This window comes from Pongo pygmaeus, chromosome 10 (genome assembly GCF_028885625.2).
Source record: "Pongo pygmaeus isolate AG05252 chromosome 10, NHGRI_mPonPyg2-v2.0_pri, whole genome shotgun sequence".
Classification (NCBI taxonomy): domain Eukaryota; kingdom Metazoa; phylum Chordata; class Mammalia; order Primates; family Hominidae; genus Pongo; species Pongo pygmaeus.
This window is the reverse complement of record NC_072383.2, coordinates 50471451-50489636: the sequence shown is the minus strand read 5'-3', so window position 1 is coordinate 50489636 and position 18186 is coordinate 50471451. Positions and strand designations below refer to the sequence as shown.

Below are 18186 nucleotides of genomic sequence, written 5' to 3'. Positions count from 1 at the left end.
AGTGCTAAAGCCGGGCAGTCCTGAGAAAATCAGGATGGGCTGGTCACCTTATGTAGAGCTGAAGATCACGAGAAGCAGTGAGGTGGCAGAAGCTGTAATCATGGGGAGATGCAGCCATGTCCCCAGACAGTGGTCTGAAGTGGTTGGAAGCAGGGAGGGAGCCGGGAAGAAGTATCTGACCTCTCTCCTCCTCCCTCTGATCTCCTGCTGGTGTCTCCCTTTGGTCAACTCAACTGGAAGCCAGAGTGCCAGGGAGCAGCCCACAAGGGTCAGAGGAGGGCGGAGAATGGAACGGGAGGGAGGCAGATGGAGCATCACTGCCATTGCGGATGCAGAGACTCAACATGCCATTGCAGGGAAGGCACCCAGGCCATTCTGCTGCATAGTACGTGCTCAGTAAGTGCTGACTATAATAATGATGATAATTAGCTCAGAAAGCCCTACCCTCTGGGGGCTCCTTTGTCCCTGTAACTTTCCTATTGCTCGACACCCAGGCTGATCCATGGTAGGTGCTAGGTTGGCAGTATCCACTCTCTTGCCCCCTCCCTTTGGTGGCAGCAACCTTCAGTCCCCTCTGCTTTTGTGTCCTGCCATCAGGGAGGGACTCTGGGCAGGTGACAGTCTCCAGAGATGGAGCCCCTCAGTAATGAGTATAGCAGCGCACAGCAGCTCTTCCTCTCTGTGGAGGGCAGGAGGGAAGGAAACTGCTCCTCCCTGGGCTGCAGAAAGAAGGTCTGAGCTTGCATGTCCTGTCTGAAGGTAGAGTGGAGAGTAAGGGCTGGTGGAGGCAAAGTGCCCTCCCAGGCTTCTGTCTGGGCCTTGGCTGTGAACCTGGGTGGGAGGGAGGCTGTCTCCAAGCAGCGAGCCGGGAGCTCCACGAGAGTGTGCCCTGGGCCCTGTGCGCCTGTCACCAGCTCCCAGCACAAAGCGTGGCCCAGAGGGCGTGCTTGGTAAATGTGTGCGAGGGACTGGCGTGAGTGTCTGTGTCTGGGGTGAGGTGAGACTTGTGTTTATCGACTGCCTCTCACTCCCACCAGCCTGGCTGCCCTGTGACTCAGAGGGCTGACAACACTCCCTTGCCCAGGGGGCCCACAGCCGCATCCTGGAGGCTAGGGCCCACTCATGACTGTTTCCTCCTCCCACGCCGCCCAGGGAGAGATAAGGGAGGCTGAGAAAGTGACCTCAGTCTGGGGAAAGGAGACGAAGGTCAGTGGGAAAGGGCGGCTTCATCCAGGGATCACTTTTCCAAAGGGCTTCCACGGAGGGCCCTGCTTATAAGCAGAGGAAATGGGGCTCAGAGAAGTTTCGAATTGCCCCAGGACACACAGCTCAGTGTGGGAGACGACTTGGCTTGGCTCCCTGAAATGCCCAGTGTCCTAACTCCAAAATCTCCTCTTGGCTATTAAGGGACTAGTTCTGCAAGTGCTCTCACTCCCATTCCTTGTGGGAGCTGGGTTCAACTTCTTCAAGCAACTGGGAGCCACTTACAGCCTCCCAGGGGCCCTAGGAGAAGATTCCACAGCTCCCTCTGGTCCTGGAGCAGGCTGTCTCTTCACTTGCCCTCCCTGGGCTATGGGGAACATGGGAGGGAGGCCAAGCCTTCTCCGTGGCAGTCCCATGTCGTCTCTGTTGGGATCCTGGGGACGCAGGCTGGCTGGTTGTCCTGCTCATCTGATGGGGGTGGGAAGCACAGCGATGCTGTCTTCGCTCCTTTTTTTCAGGCAAGTCTCTGTTCACTTTGAGCCCATCTTCTTGCTGAGAGAAGTGGGTGGGGAGGGCCAGTGTCTAAAGTCACCTCCTCAATCACCCCTCGGCCCTGACAGTTGATGTCTCTGTCTTTGCTTGGGGCTGTGTTTGGTCCAAGCAGACTGAGGTGAATAGGAAGTGGGGGGGCCCATATGAGGTGATTTAAGGAGCTCCCCTGGCCCCTCTGAATCAGACACATGGGCTCCTGCCTGTGAGGCGGGGGAAGATGGGAGTGACGGGCTGCTGCGTGGCCCTCCTGGGGCTTTTTCGGAACACCTGCTTTTTGGAGCTGTGCCTGTCTCCACCCAGGGTGGTCTGTGTCCTTGACCCACCTCCAGCTCCCTCCAAAGTGGCTGAACCTTTCTGTGGGGACTCTGCTGTGGGGTAGAGGGTCAGGGATCTCAGGTATTGGTTCTACCCCCTGCCCTCTCTTCAACCTCCATAAGAATGTCCTTTACTCCCAGGCTTCTGGGCCCTTCCTGAGGACCCCAAGCCTTTTCTACCGCCTGATCAAGTGCCTGGGCCCCACGGTTGGGCAGGGATCCTCTTTCTGTCCTTGAATTCACTTTGCCAGCGCAGGCTCACTTCCCAGAAGGCTCTGACACTGTACGGCAGAGGCACAGGCTATCCCCACTCTCACCCTGTCGACTGTGTCACCCACCCTGGACCTGCGAGGAGCGGTGGGCCGTGGGCCGGGGGTGGGATGGGAGCAGGCCTGGATGCTCTCTCTGGCAGCCCATTGCCCAGTGCTCCTTCTCCTACCACCTGCACAGCCCCAGGCTCTGCAGCCTTGGCTTACAACAGGGGCCTGGGACAAACCCTGTAGAACAGAGCCCTATTGACAGTGGCCACTGGGGCTGGGTGGGAGGACAGCAAGCCAGCCACTGGGTGGTGGGGGTGGCCGTGGGAGCCCGTATCATCCTGTGCCAACTGAGGAGAGCCTGGGGGCAGGGGGAGAAGGTGGCATCCTGCCTCAGACAGTCTCGGCTCAGCCCCAGCTCTGGAGCACAGGTGATAACAGGGAAGGCCCCTCCCTCCTGCTGGGGGAGAGGGCACTCCCCGTGACCCACAGGACCCCTCCCTCTCCCCCTGGGGCGATGGGGCAGGAGTGTCTGTGGAGCTGGGGAGCCGGCCCAGCTGGGAAAAGATAAAAAGCCCACAATGGCCCAGCAGCTCACGGCACTCCCTTCCTGCCCTCTCGTCCTGCCCTCCGGCCCCTCTGCAGCTATGAGGTCCTCCATCTCTCGGCAAACATACTCCACCAAAGGGGGCTTCAGCTCCAACTCTGCCAGCGAAGGGAGTGGGTCCCAGGCCCGCACCAGCTTCAGCTCAGTGGCGGTGTCCCGGAGCAGTGGCAGTGGTGGCGGGGCCCGCTGTGGCCCCGGCACAGGTGGCTTTGGCAGCCGAAGCCTCTATAACTTGGGGGGCCACAAGAGTATCTCTGTCAGTGTGGCTGGAGGGGCCTCGTCGGGGCAGGCTCTGGGGGGCTTTGGCTTTGGCAGCGGCAGCAGGGCATTTATGGGACAGGGGGCTGGCAGGCAGACGTTTGGGCCTGCCTGTCCTCCTGGGGGGATCCAGGAGGTCACTGTCAACCAGAGCCTGCTGACCCCCCTCCATGTGGAGATTGACCCCGAGATCCAGCGAGTGCGCACTCAGGAGCGGGAGCAGATCAAGACCCTCAACAACAAGTTCGCCTCCTTCATCGACAAGGTGGGCCAAGCAGGAAGGAGGAAGGGAGCTCTTGGGGAAGAAGGGGACCTCTAATAGAGGGTGGGCAGGGCCAGGGCTGCTGTAGCCCACTTCTACTAGTGTGGTGGTTGATAGAGCTCTGGAGCTCTCCTGGTCTGAGCCTGGGATGCTGAGACGTGGGTGGCTGGAGGCGGCCTTCAGGTCTTCACTGTACCTGTGCGGGGGGAGTCTCCAGCCTACTCATGAGTCCTGTTTGCCAAGCCCACCTTGCCCATGTTGAAGCCTGTCCTACCACCATGATTAATACGATTGATTACACAGTAGCCTTACCTCATCATCAAAAAATGGATTGTCCTCATAGCTCCTCTTAGTGGGGTGGTCTGCATTGCTTTTTGTCATTTTACAGCTGGGGAAACGATGGCTCAGGAGTTGAAAGAGTTGTTCCAGGCTAAGAGCATGGAGCCCTGTTTGTTCCATTCTTTCAGGCTTGGAGGAGGCTTAAGGGCAAGATGTGATCAAAACACAGTTGTGTGTGTGTGGGGTCCTAGGGGTAGGCTCCCTTTCGCTTCTCCTTTTTTTTTTACTCTCTGTTTGAGTGAAGAAGCTCAGTTTGGGGTGGACAATGAGGAGGGTGGTCGCCAGGTCACCAAGCTCTGGGCATGTGGAATATGACCTGTTGCCCATAGGCGTGCCCTGAACCTTGCCCTTACCTCCAGATGGATGGGAGCAACACTTGTGCTGGGATTTCCTGGTCTGTTTCGCTGGCACTGTCCACCTCGATCCTGAGCCAAGGCGGCGGGTCATGATGGGGAAGGTCTAGCCGACAAATGTACCTTGGTTCAGTGATTTGTGTGTTTCCAAAGAACATGCACATCCCTTTTCTCCTGAGGTACCCACAGTGCTTCTATGAAGAGTCAGAAATGGTGATATTGTGCCCATTTTTGAGATGAGAAAATTGAGGTCTAGAGAGCTCAAGTGACTTTCCTAGGATGATACAAGGAGTTGGAGGCAGAGGCGGGACTGGGACCCAGGCCCCTGGACTCTGTGGTTCTTGGCACTAAGAGGTGTTACTGTTCACGATAGGCACACCTGCTGCATGGTGCTCCCAGGGCATGTGACTGAGGCCCAGGTGGTGTGGAGGTGGGATCTGGAGAGATTGGATGACAGAATATGAAGCAAGCCATCTTGCCTGCCTCCTCACCCTCTCCCCTAGTGACTTTTGGTTTTCCTGTGGGACTGTCCCAGAGGCCAAACAAGCCAAAACCTTTCTCAGGATTGCAGAATCACAGCCTGGGAGGTGGAGGTCTGAGAGATTGTCTTGGAACCCCAGCTGGGCCAAGAACTCCCGGGGGTCATGTTAAACCCACACCATAAGCCTCCTTCTGAGTCTATAGAGGAAGGGCTCAGACATTGGTATTTTAAAAACACTTTTTTTGGGAAAAAATGTTGAATTTACAGAAAAGTTGCAAGAATAGTACAACATACTCCTGTATACTCTTTCACCCAGTTCACCAATTTTCTTAATTTATTATTATTATTTTTTGAGACAGGGTCTTGCTCTGTTTCCCAGACGGGAGTGCAGTCATAGCTCACTGCAGCCTCCATCTCTCGGGCTCAAGTGATCCTCCCACTTCAGCCCCCTGAGTAGCTGGGACTACTGGTGCATGCCACTACACCTGGCTAATTGTCTTGATTTTTAGTGGAGACAGTCTTTCTATGTTGCCCAGGCTGGTCTTGAACTCCTGAGCTCAAGCACTCCTCCAGCTTCAGGCTCCCAAAGTGTGTGATTTTAAACAGTTGATTTACATTTTAAACAGATGATTTTAATGCAGAATTAGGGGTCAGAAACATAGATCTAGTCCAGTTTATGCAGGACAAGTGAGAGAGGGAGACTCAGAGAGAAATGATTGGACCAAGGTTACCAACTAGTAAACTGGTACTGCTACTGAGCTGGGCTTTTGTGCTTATTAACTTGGTAGAGTTCTTTCCATCAGATTGGACGGTCATTTCCAGCAGTCTATTCCCTTAAGGAATGCCTCCCCACAGCAAAGTGTAGGTGCGGCTGCAGCATCCCTATGGTGCCTTGGCCTTGGAGGGGAGGTGGCAGTGGACCCCATCCTTGGCTCCTCTGGTGACCGGAGGATGACGTCAGGCCACCCTTTCTGCTCTGGCTCAGGTGCGGTTCCTGGAGCAACAGAATAAGGTGCTGGAGACCAAGTGGGCACTGCTGCAGGAGCAGGGCCAGAACTTGGGTGTCACCAGGAACAACCTGGAGCCCCTCTTTGAGGCCTACCTGGGTAGCATGCGGAGCACGCTGGACAGACTTCAGAGCGAGCGGGGAAGGCTGGACTCAGAGCTCAGGAACATGCAGGACCTTGTGGAGGACTTCAAGAACAAGTGAGGAGAGCAGGCCAGGCGGGGCCATGTGGCGGTGAGGAGGGACAGTGGGAAACCTGCCAAGAGGGCCACCCCATTCCCAGGGTCCCAGGCCCACCTGGGGGATGCGCAGACACAGCTGGCTCCCTCAGGTGCTCAGGTCCAGCACCTGCTGCCACCTGGAGAACTGGCAGGTTTGTTTGTAATTTAAAAACGTTTTTAAAGTAGGTGGAATAGTATAATGAACCCCATGTTCCTGTCACCCAGCTTTAATCATTATCGACTCATAGCCAATCTTGTTGCATTTTTTATACCTCCCCACTTCCCTTCTTCCCGTGTAGTCTTTTTTTTTTAACTTTGCCTTTTTCTACGTGCTCTGATTCTCTTGTAGTCTTGAAGCAAATCCCAGACATCTTGTCATTGCATTCACTAATATTTTACAAGTTATATTCATATATCTGCATGTGAATGTAGTTCATCTATGACTCAATAAAACATACAGTGCCATAATCACACCTAAAAAATTTTAAAACAATAATTCCTCAATATCATTAAATATCCAGCCAGTTTTGAATTTCCAGTGATCCCATACATGTCATAAATTTAAAAAATACAGCTTGTTTGACTCAAGTTCCAAATAAGGTTTATATATTATAATTGGTTGATATGCGTATTTATAACTTTTAAACACGCACATTTAAAAATGACTTTTCCCATAAATTGACCAGGGCAATTTCTAAACCTTAAAATCTCATCAAAAGTAGTTGGGGAGGAGTTAGCTGGTTTGAATGACACTGTGTTGTTGAAAGTGACAGTAAAGGTCAGCCACTGTTGACACATCTTCACTTGTCCCTCTAAAGTCTCCTAAGGGCTTGGATCCAAAGAGATGGCAGCTCTTGATTGCCATATTATTGCACAAATTCTGTGCCTCTTTCCCTAAAATGGGGTGGGGAGAGAGAAAGTTTAAATCAAGGCAGACCCCATGTTTCTTCACTGGTTGGCTACATTAAAGAACTGCTCCCCAGAGGTGTTCTTGATCAGTGAGGGACCCATCAGGGCTTCCGTAAGGCTGAGTGGGTCCCATGCCTGAAAGGCAGAGCCAGGCTGAGCCTGGCCTGAGTCTCCCGTGTGTAACAGGTACGAGGATGAAATCAACAAGCGCACTGCTGCGGAGAACAAGTTTGTGGTGCTCAAGAAGGTGAGCCGAGTGGAGTGGGGGAGGTGGTCCTTTGGCTGCCAGTGTACTGGGCTGATTCGGGGAGAGGTGACATCCCTGGGGGCTGAGGGTCTGTCTTGCTCTCTCGTCCCCAGGATGTGGATGCAGCGTACATGGGCCGGATGGATCTGCATGGCAAAGTGGGTACCTTGACCCAGGAGATTGACTTCCTGCAGCAACTCTATGAAATGGTGAGGTGGCCAATGGGCAGGGAGAGTTTGCATACACTATAAACAGCACTGGGGGTTTTCCATGGAGGTCTGACCTGAATTCACCAGTGCAACCTCATTGGTGGAAGATGAAACCTTAACACTTTTTTTTTTTGAATCCGAGTTTTGCTGTGTTACCCAGGCTGGAGTATAGTGGCACAATCTCGGCTCACTGCAACCTCCGCCCCCCTGGGTTCAAGCGATTCTCCTGCTTCAGCCACTGGAGTAGCTGGGACTACAGGTGCCTGCCACCAGGCTCGGCTAATTTTTGTATTTTTAGTAGAGATGGAGTTTTGCCATGTTGGCCAGGCTGGTCTTGAACTCCTGACCTCAGGTGATCCACCCACCTCGGCCTCCCAAAGTGCTGGGATTACAGGTGTGAGCCACTGCACCCAGCCTAAAACATTGACACTTTAATTAATACTAGCTTCCACGTATTAAGTGCTTTTGACGGGCCAGGCACTGGGGCAAACTTTTAACATAATCTTCTCAATAACCCCAGAATGCAAGTACTATTATTGTCTCAATTTTATAGTCAAGGACCCTGGGGCTCAGAGTTACTTGCTCATGGTCACATAACTAGGAAGAAGCACGCTAGAATTCAAATCTGGCTCTTGAACTCCGAAGTCTAACTCTTACCACTGTTATATTGCCCTCTTCCTGCCTGGTTTGTAACGGAGCAAGGGATGAGGGAGCAGGAATGGGCAGAGAGGAGGGACTGGGATTCCAGATTAGAGTAGAGGGTGAGGTTTGGGTAGATTAAAGAATCCAGGAGGGGTTCCAGGAGACAAGAGGGCTTTGGAGACTAGAGTGAGAGGGTTGAACTTAACATGAATTGACCGCAGAATCATAGACTTTTAGGGTCCTCAGGGACCTCAAGACAAACCTTCCATCCAGTGCAAGAACACTTTCTATGATATCCCTGACATAATCCTATCATATGTAACCTCTACTCAAATACTTCCTGTGGCAGTGAGCTCACTACTTTTTAGGGCAGGCATTACCATTGTTGAACAACTTTATTAGAGCACTGACTTGGATCTCCTTCTCATGACTTCTGCCGTTGACTTTGCCCAATTGTCTTCCATGTGACTTATGCCTTTCACATGACAGCCCTTTAGAAGTCATGATGATGACAGGATAAAAATCTGTGGCATGTGAGGACGTTCAGGAAACCTGGCTCTTAGTGAAGTATTCAGAAGATAGAGGGGTGGGGAGGGAGGTTCCAGATACAAACTTCTATTGATGCAGCCTAATAGTGCACTAGTTTATGTGTTGTTTTAGAAGTCGTTTCACAATGTTGGCTTCTTAGAACCCTTTCTGGACTTTTTCACATAAATCCTTTCAAATGAGACATGCATCTACTCTCCTCCAACTTCCTGTATTTGGGTAGCTGAATTTTGAAATTGGAATAGTTAACCATTCCTTCTTTCCTATGAAATGCCATTGTGGTGTCATCCCAACATTTTAAGCTATGTGGGCTCTTAGTAACTTGATTCTTTTATCCAGTGTATTAGTGATGCATAGCTTTGTGTTATCTGCAGATAGGATAAACTTTCAGTCTAGGTATTTGATAGCATCTCGGTGTAAATCATTTGTACACATATTAAGGCAATCAGGGCCTAAAACAAAGTCCTGTGGGTCTTCAGTGGTGATTTTCCAAGGGACTGTTAGTCTGTTAACCAATAATTTGTGGTTAAAGAGCCTCAGCTACTTTAAAATCCCCTTAACAGTACTGTTACCAGGATCACATTTTTCTGTCTTCTTTCAAGAATGCTATGAAAGGCTTGGTCAAACATTGTCCATGGCAGGCCTTTAGCAGTTTAATATTATAATCATGAAGGAAAATGAAATCCACTTGGTTCCACTTTTCCTTAGGGAACACATGATGGCTTCATGCCTCTCACACACATTTAGGAATTCATTCTATGGGTCTGGAGGAGGTTGATGTCAGCCTTATTTGAAAAATTCCAAATCTCTCCTGTTTGAAAATCAGGCCATTTGCTGCGTTTGGGGTTTTGGGGTCTCCTCCTCTCCATATCTCTCAAGGATGACCAGGGCGTTCCTCCCCTTGGCAGTCCCTGGAGCCTCTGAGTGTATGCTTTTCTGGCCTGGATCCCTGTGATCTCCAACAAGGCCAAAGCCTCTCATCTACCCTGTTTTGGGTTCCCATTTCCTCTCAAGCATATTTCTTGTGCTTTCCACTTTGATGACCAGTTTGTTCTTGATGGAAAAGAGGCAAATGACAAAGCAGCTGAGCGATTGGCCTTTCCTGGATCTTCTGTAGGGATCAGCCCAAAGGGACCTCCGTGTTATTTCTGCCTAGAGTTCATCTAGCAGCCTCTGACCCCTGGCTTTGGTGTTTCCCAGGCTTATCCTTGGCTGGATTGCTTGCCTTCCAGCATCTCTGCACGGCCTATCTGGATGGAACTTGCTGGGAGGTGTTCTGGGCTTCCATGCTGAGTTTTTAGGTGCTTCCCCAGTTTCTACTTTGCCAGGGTCATTGATGGTCATTCATGGTCTGGGGCCTCCTTGTGGTCCGTTAGGTTCCATTCTCTCTCCCCCTCTTTTCTGAATGTTTAGGAATTGGCTTTTCTTTGGTCTAAGGACATGACTGGCACACTCAGCATTCCTTTCCATGTTTCCCTATGCCTTGTTTATTTAACAAACATTTACTGAGCACCTTCCACATAGCAACAAAGACAAAGTCTCAGTTCTTGTGGGGCCAGGTTATCAAGTGATGAGAGCTGTGGGGGACAGGCACAGGTGCAAAGGCACATGGGGACGCCATGGCTGACTGTTCCTGGGAGGGCTGCGGAAGCCTTCGAGGGAGATGACATCTGAGTTGGATTTTGATGGAAGGGCTAGACTTCTAGAGGGGGAGCAGGAAGGACTTGGCAGCCTGGGGCCCAGCCTGTGCAGTGTCACGGAGGCATGAAGGAGCATGGTGCTTGGGGACCAGTGGGTGGTGAGTGCCCACATCGAGTGTGTGGGCACAGTTAGGTGAGCAGGAGGCAAGGGAAAGAGAGGTAGGGACCAAGCCTGGGCCCTTTCCTGTCAGAGGTCCTCACGGCCCAGCAATGCCTCCGTGGGGTTAGAAAAAAGATCAGCACAGTCGTTCCCTTGCTGCCTCATGGGCTCGATCAGTCACGGAACCAGCATGGTTCTCAGGAACCAATGCCATGGTCTGGTTTTGGCCAAGCCAGATCCCACCGCAATCTGGGGGGTGAACCACCTATCACTGGGTGTCTCATAGGGCAGGAAGGCAGCCTCCATGGTGGCCTCCCTCTGGCCTGGGATGTCTGTGGAACCCAGTCCCTCTTCCGCTTGTGCCACTTCTGCCCTCTGGCTCCCTTTACCCTTGCCTAGAAGTCTCCACTATCTTTCCCCCTTAGAGTCCCTGGTGTCTAAGGAGACACACACCTTGGTGATTCACAGAGCTCTTTCTGCTCTGATTTCACGAGCTCCCTTTCATTGGAAAGCCTGACTTTTTCTTTTCTTTTCTTTTTTTTTTTTTTGAGACAGGGTCTCATTCTGTCACTCATGTTGGAGGGCAGTGGCGCAATCACAGCTCACCACAGTCTCGACCTCCTGGGCTCAAGCGATCCTCCCACCTCAGCCTCCCAAGTAGCTGGGATTACAGGCGCGCATCACAATGCCTGGCTAATTTTTGTATTTTTTGTAGCGACAGCATTCACCATTTTTCCCAGGCTAGCCATGAACTCCTGAGCTCAAGTGATTGGCCCACCTTGGCCTCCCAAAATGCTGGGATTACAGGTGTGAGCCACTGTACCTGGCCAAGCCTGACCTTTCTATCCCCTTGTTCCAGCAAGACTATTGCATCACCTCATCCATTCTTGATGCCATCCAGTGGAGAGATTTTGCCTCCTTGTCTTAAAAGTTTCGGGTTGATTTTCCTCAGGACTATGCTCTGACATGGGGCTAGAGAGAGACCCTGAGCTGAGGAGGGCAGGGGCAGGATGCTTCAAGATGATGCTGACAGTTCATCTCAGTGGGGAAGGAGACAAAGCAGCTGTGACAACACAATCTTATCTGTGACAAATAGGCCTTACGGGCACCTCCAATGGCCTTCAGAGAAGTCTGGGCAAGTAAGAATGCACTTTACTCAGCACATGCTGTGGGTCCTACATGGATCTTAAGCCCCACAACCACCACAGGAAGAAAGTATGATCAGGCCGTGTTACAGAAGAGGGAACTGAGGCATCGCAAGGCTTAGCTGCTACATCAGCTACACAGCCAGTGCGCGTCAGGCTGGGGACTTGATCTCAGGCTTGTCTATCTCCAAAACTCATATCTTCCCAAAACCCACAAGTTTTTGTAGTGACTGGATTGATTAGATCCCTAAACTCCTCATCCCACTTTTTGAAAGACAATCTAATTTAACAATCTACATCTACATCAGTATGGATATCAGTTTTCCCTTTGGTATTTCTCTTTTCCCCCTGTCTCTCTTTGTTCCTGCCTATCTGTATTTTAGTCTATGTCCTCTCAGCTTCTGATGTCAGACTCCTGGGGTTTGAAACTGAGCTCCTCACTTACTGGCTTGTGATCTGGGGCAAGTTACTTAATCTCTTTGTGCTACTGGAAAAGGGCTTATAATGAGTTAGTACCTGCCACGTGCCTAACGCAGAGCCTGAACCACAGTGATGCTAAGCATGCGAGGGTTGTTATTATTATTCTATTATAATTCCCTGGGCTGCCATGAAGGGCCAGTGTTTGAGAAAGGATGGAGACAAGACCAGAATATGGGAGGTGTTGGGTTTTAGGGGGAAGGTTCTTCACCCATCAGGGAGACTCTGGGGACTACTGAGTGAATGAATGATTTGTCAGAGCTGGAGTTTAGGGCATTCTATGGGCAGCCCAGAGCAGGAAGGACCACGGGAGAGAAGGAGGCAGAGCCCCACATGGGAGCCATCACAGTCCTGGCCCAGTGATCCAGCTGGTCCCAAGGCCAGAACAGAGATCTTTGATTCCCCATCACCTAACCTGCCATTCACAGCATCCTGAAGCCTACTTATGTGTGAAAGACGATGGTTCTAGAAACAGGAGGGCCCAAGAACATCATGAAAGTCTATACCTTTCAGTGTGCTCTATAGGAAACCACTTGGGCTTTGTGGTGCAATTGACTGGTCCCAGGCTGGGTCCCACCCTGGACCTGGTGCCCTTGGATGCATCACTTCTCCTCTCCAAACCTCTATCCTCACTTGACCATGGTCAGGACCACTGTGGATGGTGGTGCAGTTGGTGACTTGGCTGGTGCTGGACATGATGCTTCCACCTGAAGGGGTGTCTTTCCCCAGTTTGCACAAAGGCACCCTGTGAGCCTGCCATGGGCCCACCTGCTGCACAGGGTGTTCTGAGGCCTAGAGGGGTTAGTGAATGTGCTAACACAGTGCCAGGCACCAGTGTTAGTGCAGAGAGTACACATTCTCTTTTCCCTCTCTAATCTTTTGGAAGCCTGCAAACCCATAAAAATAAATGAAGTCTGTAAAAATGGGAGCTTCATTTTACAGCTGGGGAGACTGAGGCCTTTCCTTGCAGTTTTCCTTACTTTGCTCTAGGCTGGAGCCTGGACAAGAGCACAGGCCTCCTGACGCTACCTGGGGGCCCATGTCCTTCACCCTCTGATGCTTCCTGGGGCCTGGAGCAGGAGTTCTGGTGGCAGCTGTCTCTGTTTCTTCAGGAGCTGAGCCAAGTGCAGACCCACGTGTCTGACACCAATGTGGTGCTGTCCATGGACAACAACCGCAACCTGGACCTGGACAGCATCATTGCCGAGGTCAAGGCCCAGTATGAGCTGATTGCCCAGATGAGCCGGGCTGAGGCCGAGGCCTGGTACCAGACCAAGGTGAGAGGCATAGCTGGCTCAGGTGTGAGGCCTGGGGTCGGATCAGATCTTCTCCCATCGTGAGAGGCTTGGGCCTCTGGGAACCTTGGAGTCCGGGGGGCCAGATATGCTCAACCAGCATGGGGCCTCCAGCTGTGAGGGTGGGCTGGGGCCATTTGAAAGCTCACTGCCACTTCTTTGGTCCCCAGTACGAGGAGCTGCAGGTGACGGCTGGGAAGCATGGGGACAACCTGCGGGACACCAAGAACGAGATTGCTGAGCTCACCCGCACTATCCAGAGGCTGCAGGGGGAGGCAGATGCAGCCAAGAAGCAGGTGGGACTCTACCTGGGGGCTCGGGGGTCTGGCCTGGGTGTTGGCAGGGCCTTCTCATTGTCATCCCGAGGGGCTAGGCCTGCTCTTCTCCTGACGGACACAATAGAATGCTAGGCCATTGATCACAGGCTCCTTTTACGGGGGGGAAACTGAGGCACAGAGAGGGAAGGGGCTTGTCCAACGTCACATGGTATATGAGTGGTAGAGCAGGTGGGACAACCTTCTCCAAGGAAACTGATCCATCCCATCTCCAGGAAGTCAGAACAGGAAGTAAAGGGTTCAAGGGGCCAGGTCACAGATGCTGATGCCAACTCCATCTTGAGGACAGCTAAAAAGTGTGGGTTCTTTCACAGATTAGAATGAAGCACCTGGTTACTAATAAGGCTGTGTTATTTATTTCATCTCTTCTGAGGCATTGGGCTGATCTGTAGCAGGAGGGGTTGAGGTTAGACTTCAGTAAGGACTTTCCCAGTGGCCTTACATGATCCTGCTTGCGTAATAGCATCTCTTCAGATGAATATCTCTCTCTTCTCTCTTTCCCAGTTGGTTGGTGGCAGGGATGTGGGAATGATGATGCCTCCATGGCTTGAGGGCAGAGAGATGAATGGGATGACCCCGGAGGATGCTTCCAACACCTTTCTCCCCTGGGCAGTGTCAGCAGCTGCAGATGGCCATTGCGGATGCGGAGCAGCGTGGGGAGCTGGCGCTCAAGGATGCTCAGAAGAAGCTTGGGGATCTGGATGTGGCCCTGCACCAGGCCAAGGAGGACTTGACACGGCTGCTGCGTGACTACCAGGAGCTGATGAATGTCAAGCTGGCCTTGGACGTGGAGATTGCCACTTACCGCAAGCTTCTGGAGAGCGAGGAGAGCAGGTGGTGGCCCCTCCTGCCCGACCCAGAGAGCTGCTCAGGCTGCCCTGGGGGAGAGCCCAAGGAGTCTGCTCTGGGGCCAAGAGGGAGAGGGAGGAACCAGGGAGCAAGATCCTGACTCAGGTGGGGGGATAATCTGCTTGTGTCCACTGCCTCCACCACTCCTCTCCTTGGTTGGCACAACTCTTGTTAATCCTTACTGTGGCTGACAGCCCGGTAGGAATGGAACTTCCTCTTCCACCAGCAGATTTCACCAGCAGTGGAAGCTTTGGAAAAAAATCCACCATCTCTGTCCTTAGGAAAGGCATGAAATAGAGAGAAAGTGGGCAGAAACTAGGCAGCTCTGTCTGGTCGTGGGCTTGTTTCCATTGGGGCAGGGATGCTGTCCGTAGCCCACATGGGCAGAGAGGAAAGAAAAGGGGAGGATGGGAGTTGACATAGCCTACTGGTGGCTCTGCCTTTTCTGCAGCACTGGCTTTTGGACCTGGGCACAGCCCTATACACATACTTCTCATGTTTCCTGGTCTTGTCATCAGGATTCACTGAGTTGATCCAATGTAAAGGCAGAGGGAAGGAGAGGGTTTTCGTGTGGGCGCCAGGGACCACTGACTGCTCTCCCGGCCTTTCTGTGTCCCCTAGGATGTCTGGAGAATGTCCCAGTGCAGTCAGCATTTGTGAGTATTTACTACCCACTTTCTGCTCCACCCCTGGCCAGGCACCAGAACTCTGCTCAGTTTGTGCAACCTGTCCCTGTCCTAAAGCATGCTCTCCTCCATTCGAGCCCCTGGAGACAGGTTCAGAGGGTCCTAGTTCTGGGCTTCTCTATCCATTTCCCATAGCTCTGCTGCCTGATTTTGTTCTGATTCCCCACTGATTTCTGGGTGTCCCCCAGCCCTCTCCTGGCATGGCCACCCTGACTAATCCAGACCCTTTGCTTTGCAGCTGTGACTGGCAACTCCACCACTGTGTGCGGAGGTGGCGCAGCCAGCTTTGGAGGTGGCATCTCCGTGGGTGGGAGTGGGGGGGCCACCAAGGGTGGATTCAGCACAAAAGTGGGCTACAGTACCGTCAAGGGAGGGCCAGTCTCTGGGGGCCCCTGCATCCTGCGGAAGACCACCACGGTCAAGACGTCCAGCCAGAGGTATTAGCTGCTGAGCCCTGCAAGGGCCCCTGCAATCCTGTCCTTGCCCTCCTCACCCCACCTCTGCTGCCCTTTCCAGCCATTTCTCAGGAGCAGGAACAGCCAGGGGACCTCAGACCCAGGGTATTTTCATACCAGACTATTTGCATCTTGGGAAGTGCTCAAATCTACTCAGGTTTTCTCCTTGGTCCTGCGGTAGGATGGGAGGGGAGGTTAAAGTTGCCAGCTTGAGTGATGTGCTTGGGTGACTTGGGGGTGACCTTTTGACCACTGAGAGGAGGCTGAATTTCCCAAGCCATTAGGAGAGAGAGAAATTGGGAGTGGTCCCCAAAGACCCTTCAACCTCCCCAGTCCCCCACCAGACCCACCCTCTCCCTGAATCTACCCACATCCCCCTTCCCTGTCTGTGTCTCAATAAATGGTGCAACTGCAGCTAGCTGTCTGTGGCTGTAGTCTGTCCTGCCTGGGGAACTGAAATTGTGTCCATTGATTAACATCCTGATGCCTGACACAGCAATAATCACACACTCACCACATCCCAATCGCCATGCTTACTTAGGTACATTAGTTTGATACCATCGCCACTCCAGGGCTGTACATGGCTCACAAGAGGAGACCAAGGCTCAGAGGGAATATGTAAGCTGCTCAAGACCAGACCTGGCTAAGTGGCTGCCTATTAACCAGCCACCCCTGGTGCCTGTTCAGCCTCCCACTAACTCTGTAGGGGCAGACAGCATGCTTTGTTCAGTGGAGAGATCTTAGGCTTCAGAACTAGGCAACTTGGGTTTAAATCCAAGTTCTGCCACTTACTAGCTGTATGACCTTGGTCAAGTTACCTAACCTCTCTGAGCCTTAGTTTCCTCCTTTGTAAAAGTGGGTTGTGATAAGAACATGTGTAAAGCATCTGGCTTATAGAGGCCCTTTCAGGAATCAGGTTTCTTTGCTTCCCCACTCCCTGACTTCTGGATTCCCAGCTTATCCTCTTGGCCTCAGTGATGTCTCTCTTAGCCCCCACATCCAGTCGGCAAGAAAAATCCACACTTAATTGGATTTTGTGGTTTACATATATATTACTTTGCCTGTGACCATCACCACAGCCCTAGGTTCAATAGTGGGCACGTGGTGTTCCAGTTTACAGGTGAGGTGATTCACGCTCACAGAAGTGACCTCTCACGCTGCAGTTGTCCAACTGGCTGGAGGCGGGTCAGTCGTGTCCAGGGCTGCAATTTCAAGCCCTCTGTCCTGTCACCCCAGAAGCTACCTCCGTTCTCCTCCTGCCTCCATCACTCGCCAAATCTTACTGCTCCTCCCTCCGTGCGTCTCTTGGTATCACCTCCTTTCCTCTTCATCTCCACAGTTCTCTACTCTGAGTCTGGACCCCACCCCTCAAGCTGTACCCAAGTGATTCCCCAATTGGCTGGCCTCTCAACCCTGCACCTCTCAGGCCCTCCCCACCCTGCTACCAAACCAGTTGGCCCGACCCGAGGCTGTCACCACTCTGCTCGCTTCCTTGGCAACCTTAGGGCTCCTGGCGGTTGCTGGGATGCATCCCGCACTCTCCCAGCCTGATCACTCTGTCCTCCTCAGAGGAGCCCTGAAGAGCCCTGAGAAAGCTTCCTCCAGGGCTGTGGAAGGCCAGCAGAGGGATTTTTAGCCAAACCCTAACCTCCAGCTTAGGAACACAAAGGCCTAGCGGTTTACGGTCAGCTCTGCCTCACCAGCCTGGGTGGTCTCTAGCTTCCCTTCTCAGACAGATGGAGTATAGTCCACCCCATGTACAACACTTTGAGGAATACTTGCTAATGCTCATTGGGTGCCAACTGTGTGCCAGAACTGCTGTCAAGCCTTTAACGGATTCTCTTCACAGCAGCCTATAATATAAATACTATTATCATTCTAATTTTGCCTATAAGGAAAATAAGGCACAGAGTGGTTAAGTAACTTGCCTAAGATCACACAGCTAGTAAGTAGCAGAGCTAGGTGTGGAATCCAAGCAATCTGGTTCCATAGCCCGAGCTCTTAACCACCAGGCTGTTTTGCTTATATAGAAGAAGGAATAGAGAGCTGGGGATGCTGGAGCTAGAAGGGGCATTGGATGTAATCGACTCCAAACTTTTTATTTCGTAGATAAGAAAACAGTTTGATGAAGGGGAAGAATGTATCCAAAGCCACAGTAACTTAGTGGCAGTGTTAAAAAAATCAGTTTTACTGAGATCATAGGCCAGGTGTGGTGGCTCTTGCCCGTAATTCCAGCACTTCGGGAGGCTGAGGCAGGTGGATCACTTGAGCCCAGGAGTTCAAGACAAGCCTGGGCAACATGGTGAGACTCTGCCTCTACAAAAAAATACAAAAATTAGCTGGGTTTGATAATGCATACCTGTAAGTCCCAGCTGCTTGGGAGGCTGAGGTGGGAGGATCACTTGAGGCTGTTGAGGCTGCGGTGAGCTGTGATTGCACCATTGCACTCCAGCCTGGGTGACAGAGGGAGACCCTGTCTCAAAAAAATTATATTTAGGGCTCAAAAACTGAACAATAGAAACTTTTAATTGTCATGGAAAAAAGCCTCAGAAATTATATTGCAGCCCAGGGGGGCCCATCAACAACAACATGCTGTTTAGACATACTTGTCGAAGGATGGGAATGGCCCAGACCCAGGGGTTTCCAAACTGAGGACCCTAAGGGCTGCTTTCAGGGGTGCAGGGGGAGGTCAGCAGGTGAGAAGGATCATGGTCCCTCCTCTGCACCAACTGGATCAT

The 18186-nt window shown here is 52.0% G+C and overlaps 1 protein-coding gene across 1 annotated transcript; it reads left to right on the top strand.

Moving 5' to 3' along the window:
* The first annotated feature begins 2922 nt into the window (after positions 1-2922).
* On the top strand, positions 2923-15841 carry KRT79 (keratin 79). Its single transcript, XM_054443306.1, has 9 exons — positions 2923-3456; positions 5612-5832; positions 6949-7009; positions 7123-7218; positions 12941-13105; positions 13294-13419; positions 14072-14292; positions 14929-14963; positions 15232-15841. Exons 1-9 carry the CDS (start codon positions 2974-2976, stop codon positions 15435-15437), a joined length of 1614 nt encoding a protein of 537 aa, XP_054299281.1. The 5' UTR covers positions 2923-2973; the 3' UTR covers positions 15438-15841.
* Positions 15842-18186: the final 2345 nt, after the last annotated feature.

What these genes read in the sequence shown, in the direction of transcription:
- KRT79 (XM_054443306.1), top strand. Translation starts at nt 2,974, where the DNA reads ATGAGGTCCTCCATCTCTCGGCAAACATACTCCACCAAAGGGGGCTTC. An exon ending in AGTTTGTGGTGCTCAAGAAG is followed by an intron (nt 7,010 to 7,122) that starts GTGAGCCGAGTG and finishes TCTCGTCCCCAG; the next exon opens with GATGTGGATGCAGCGTACAT. An exon ending in TGCAGCAACTCTATGAAATG is followed by an intron (nt 7,219 to 12,940) that starts GTGAGGTGGCCA and finishes CTGTTTCTTCAG; the next exon opens with GAGCTGAGCCAAGTGCAGAC.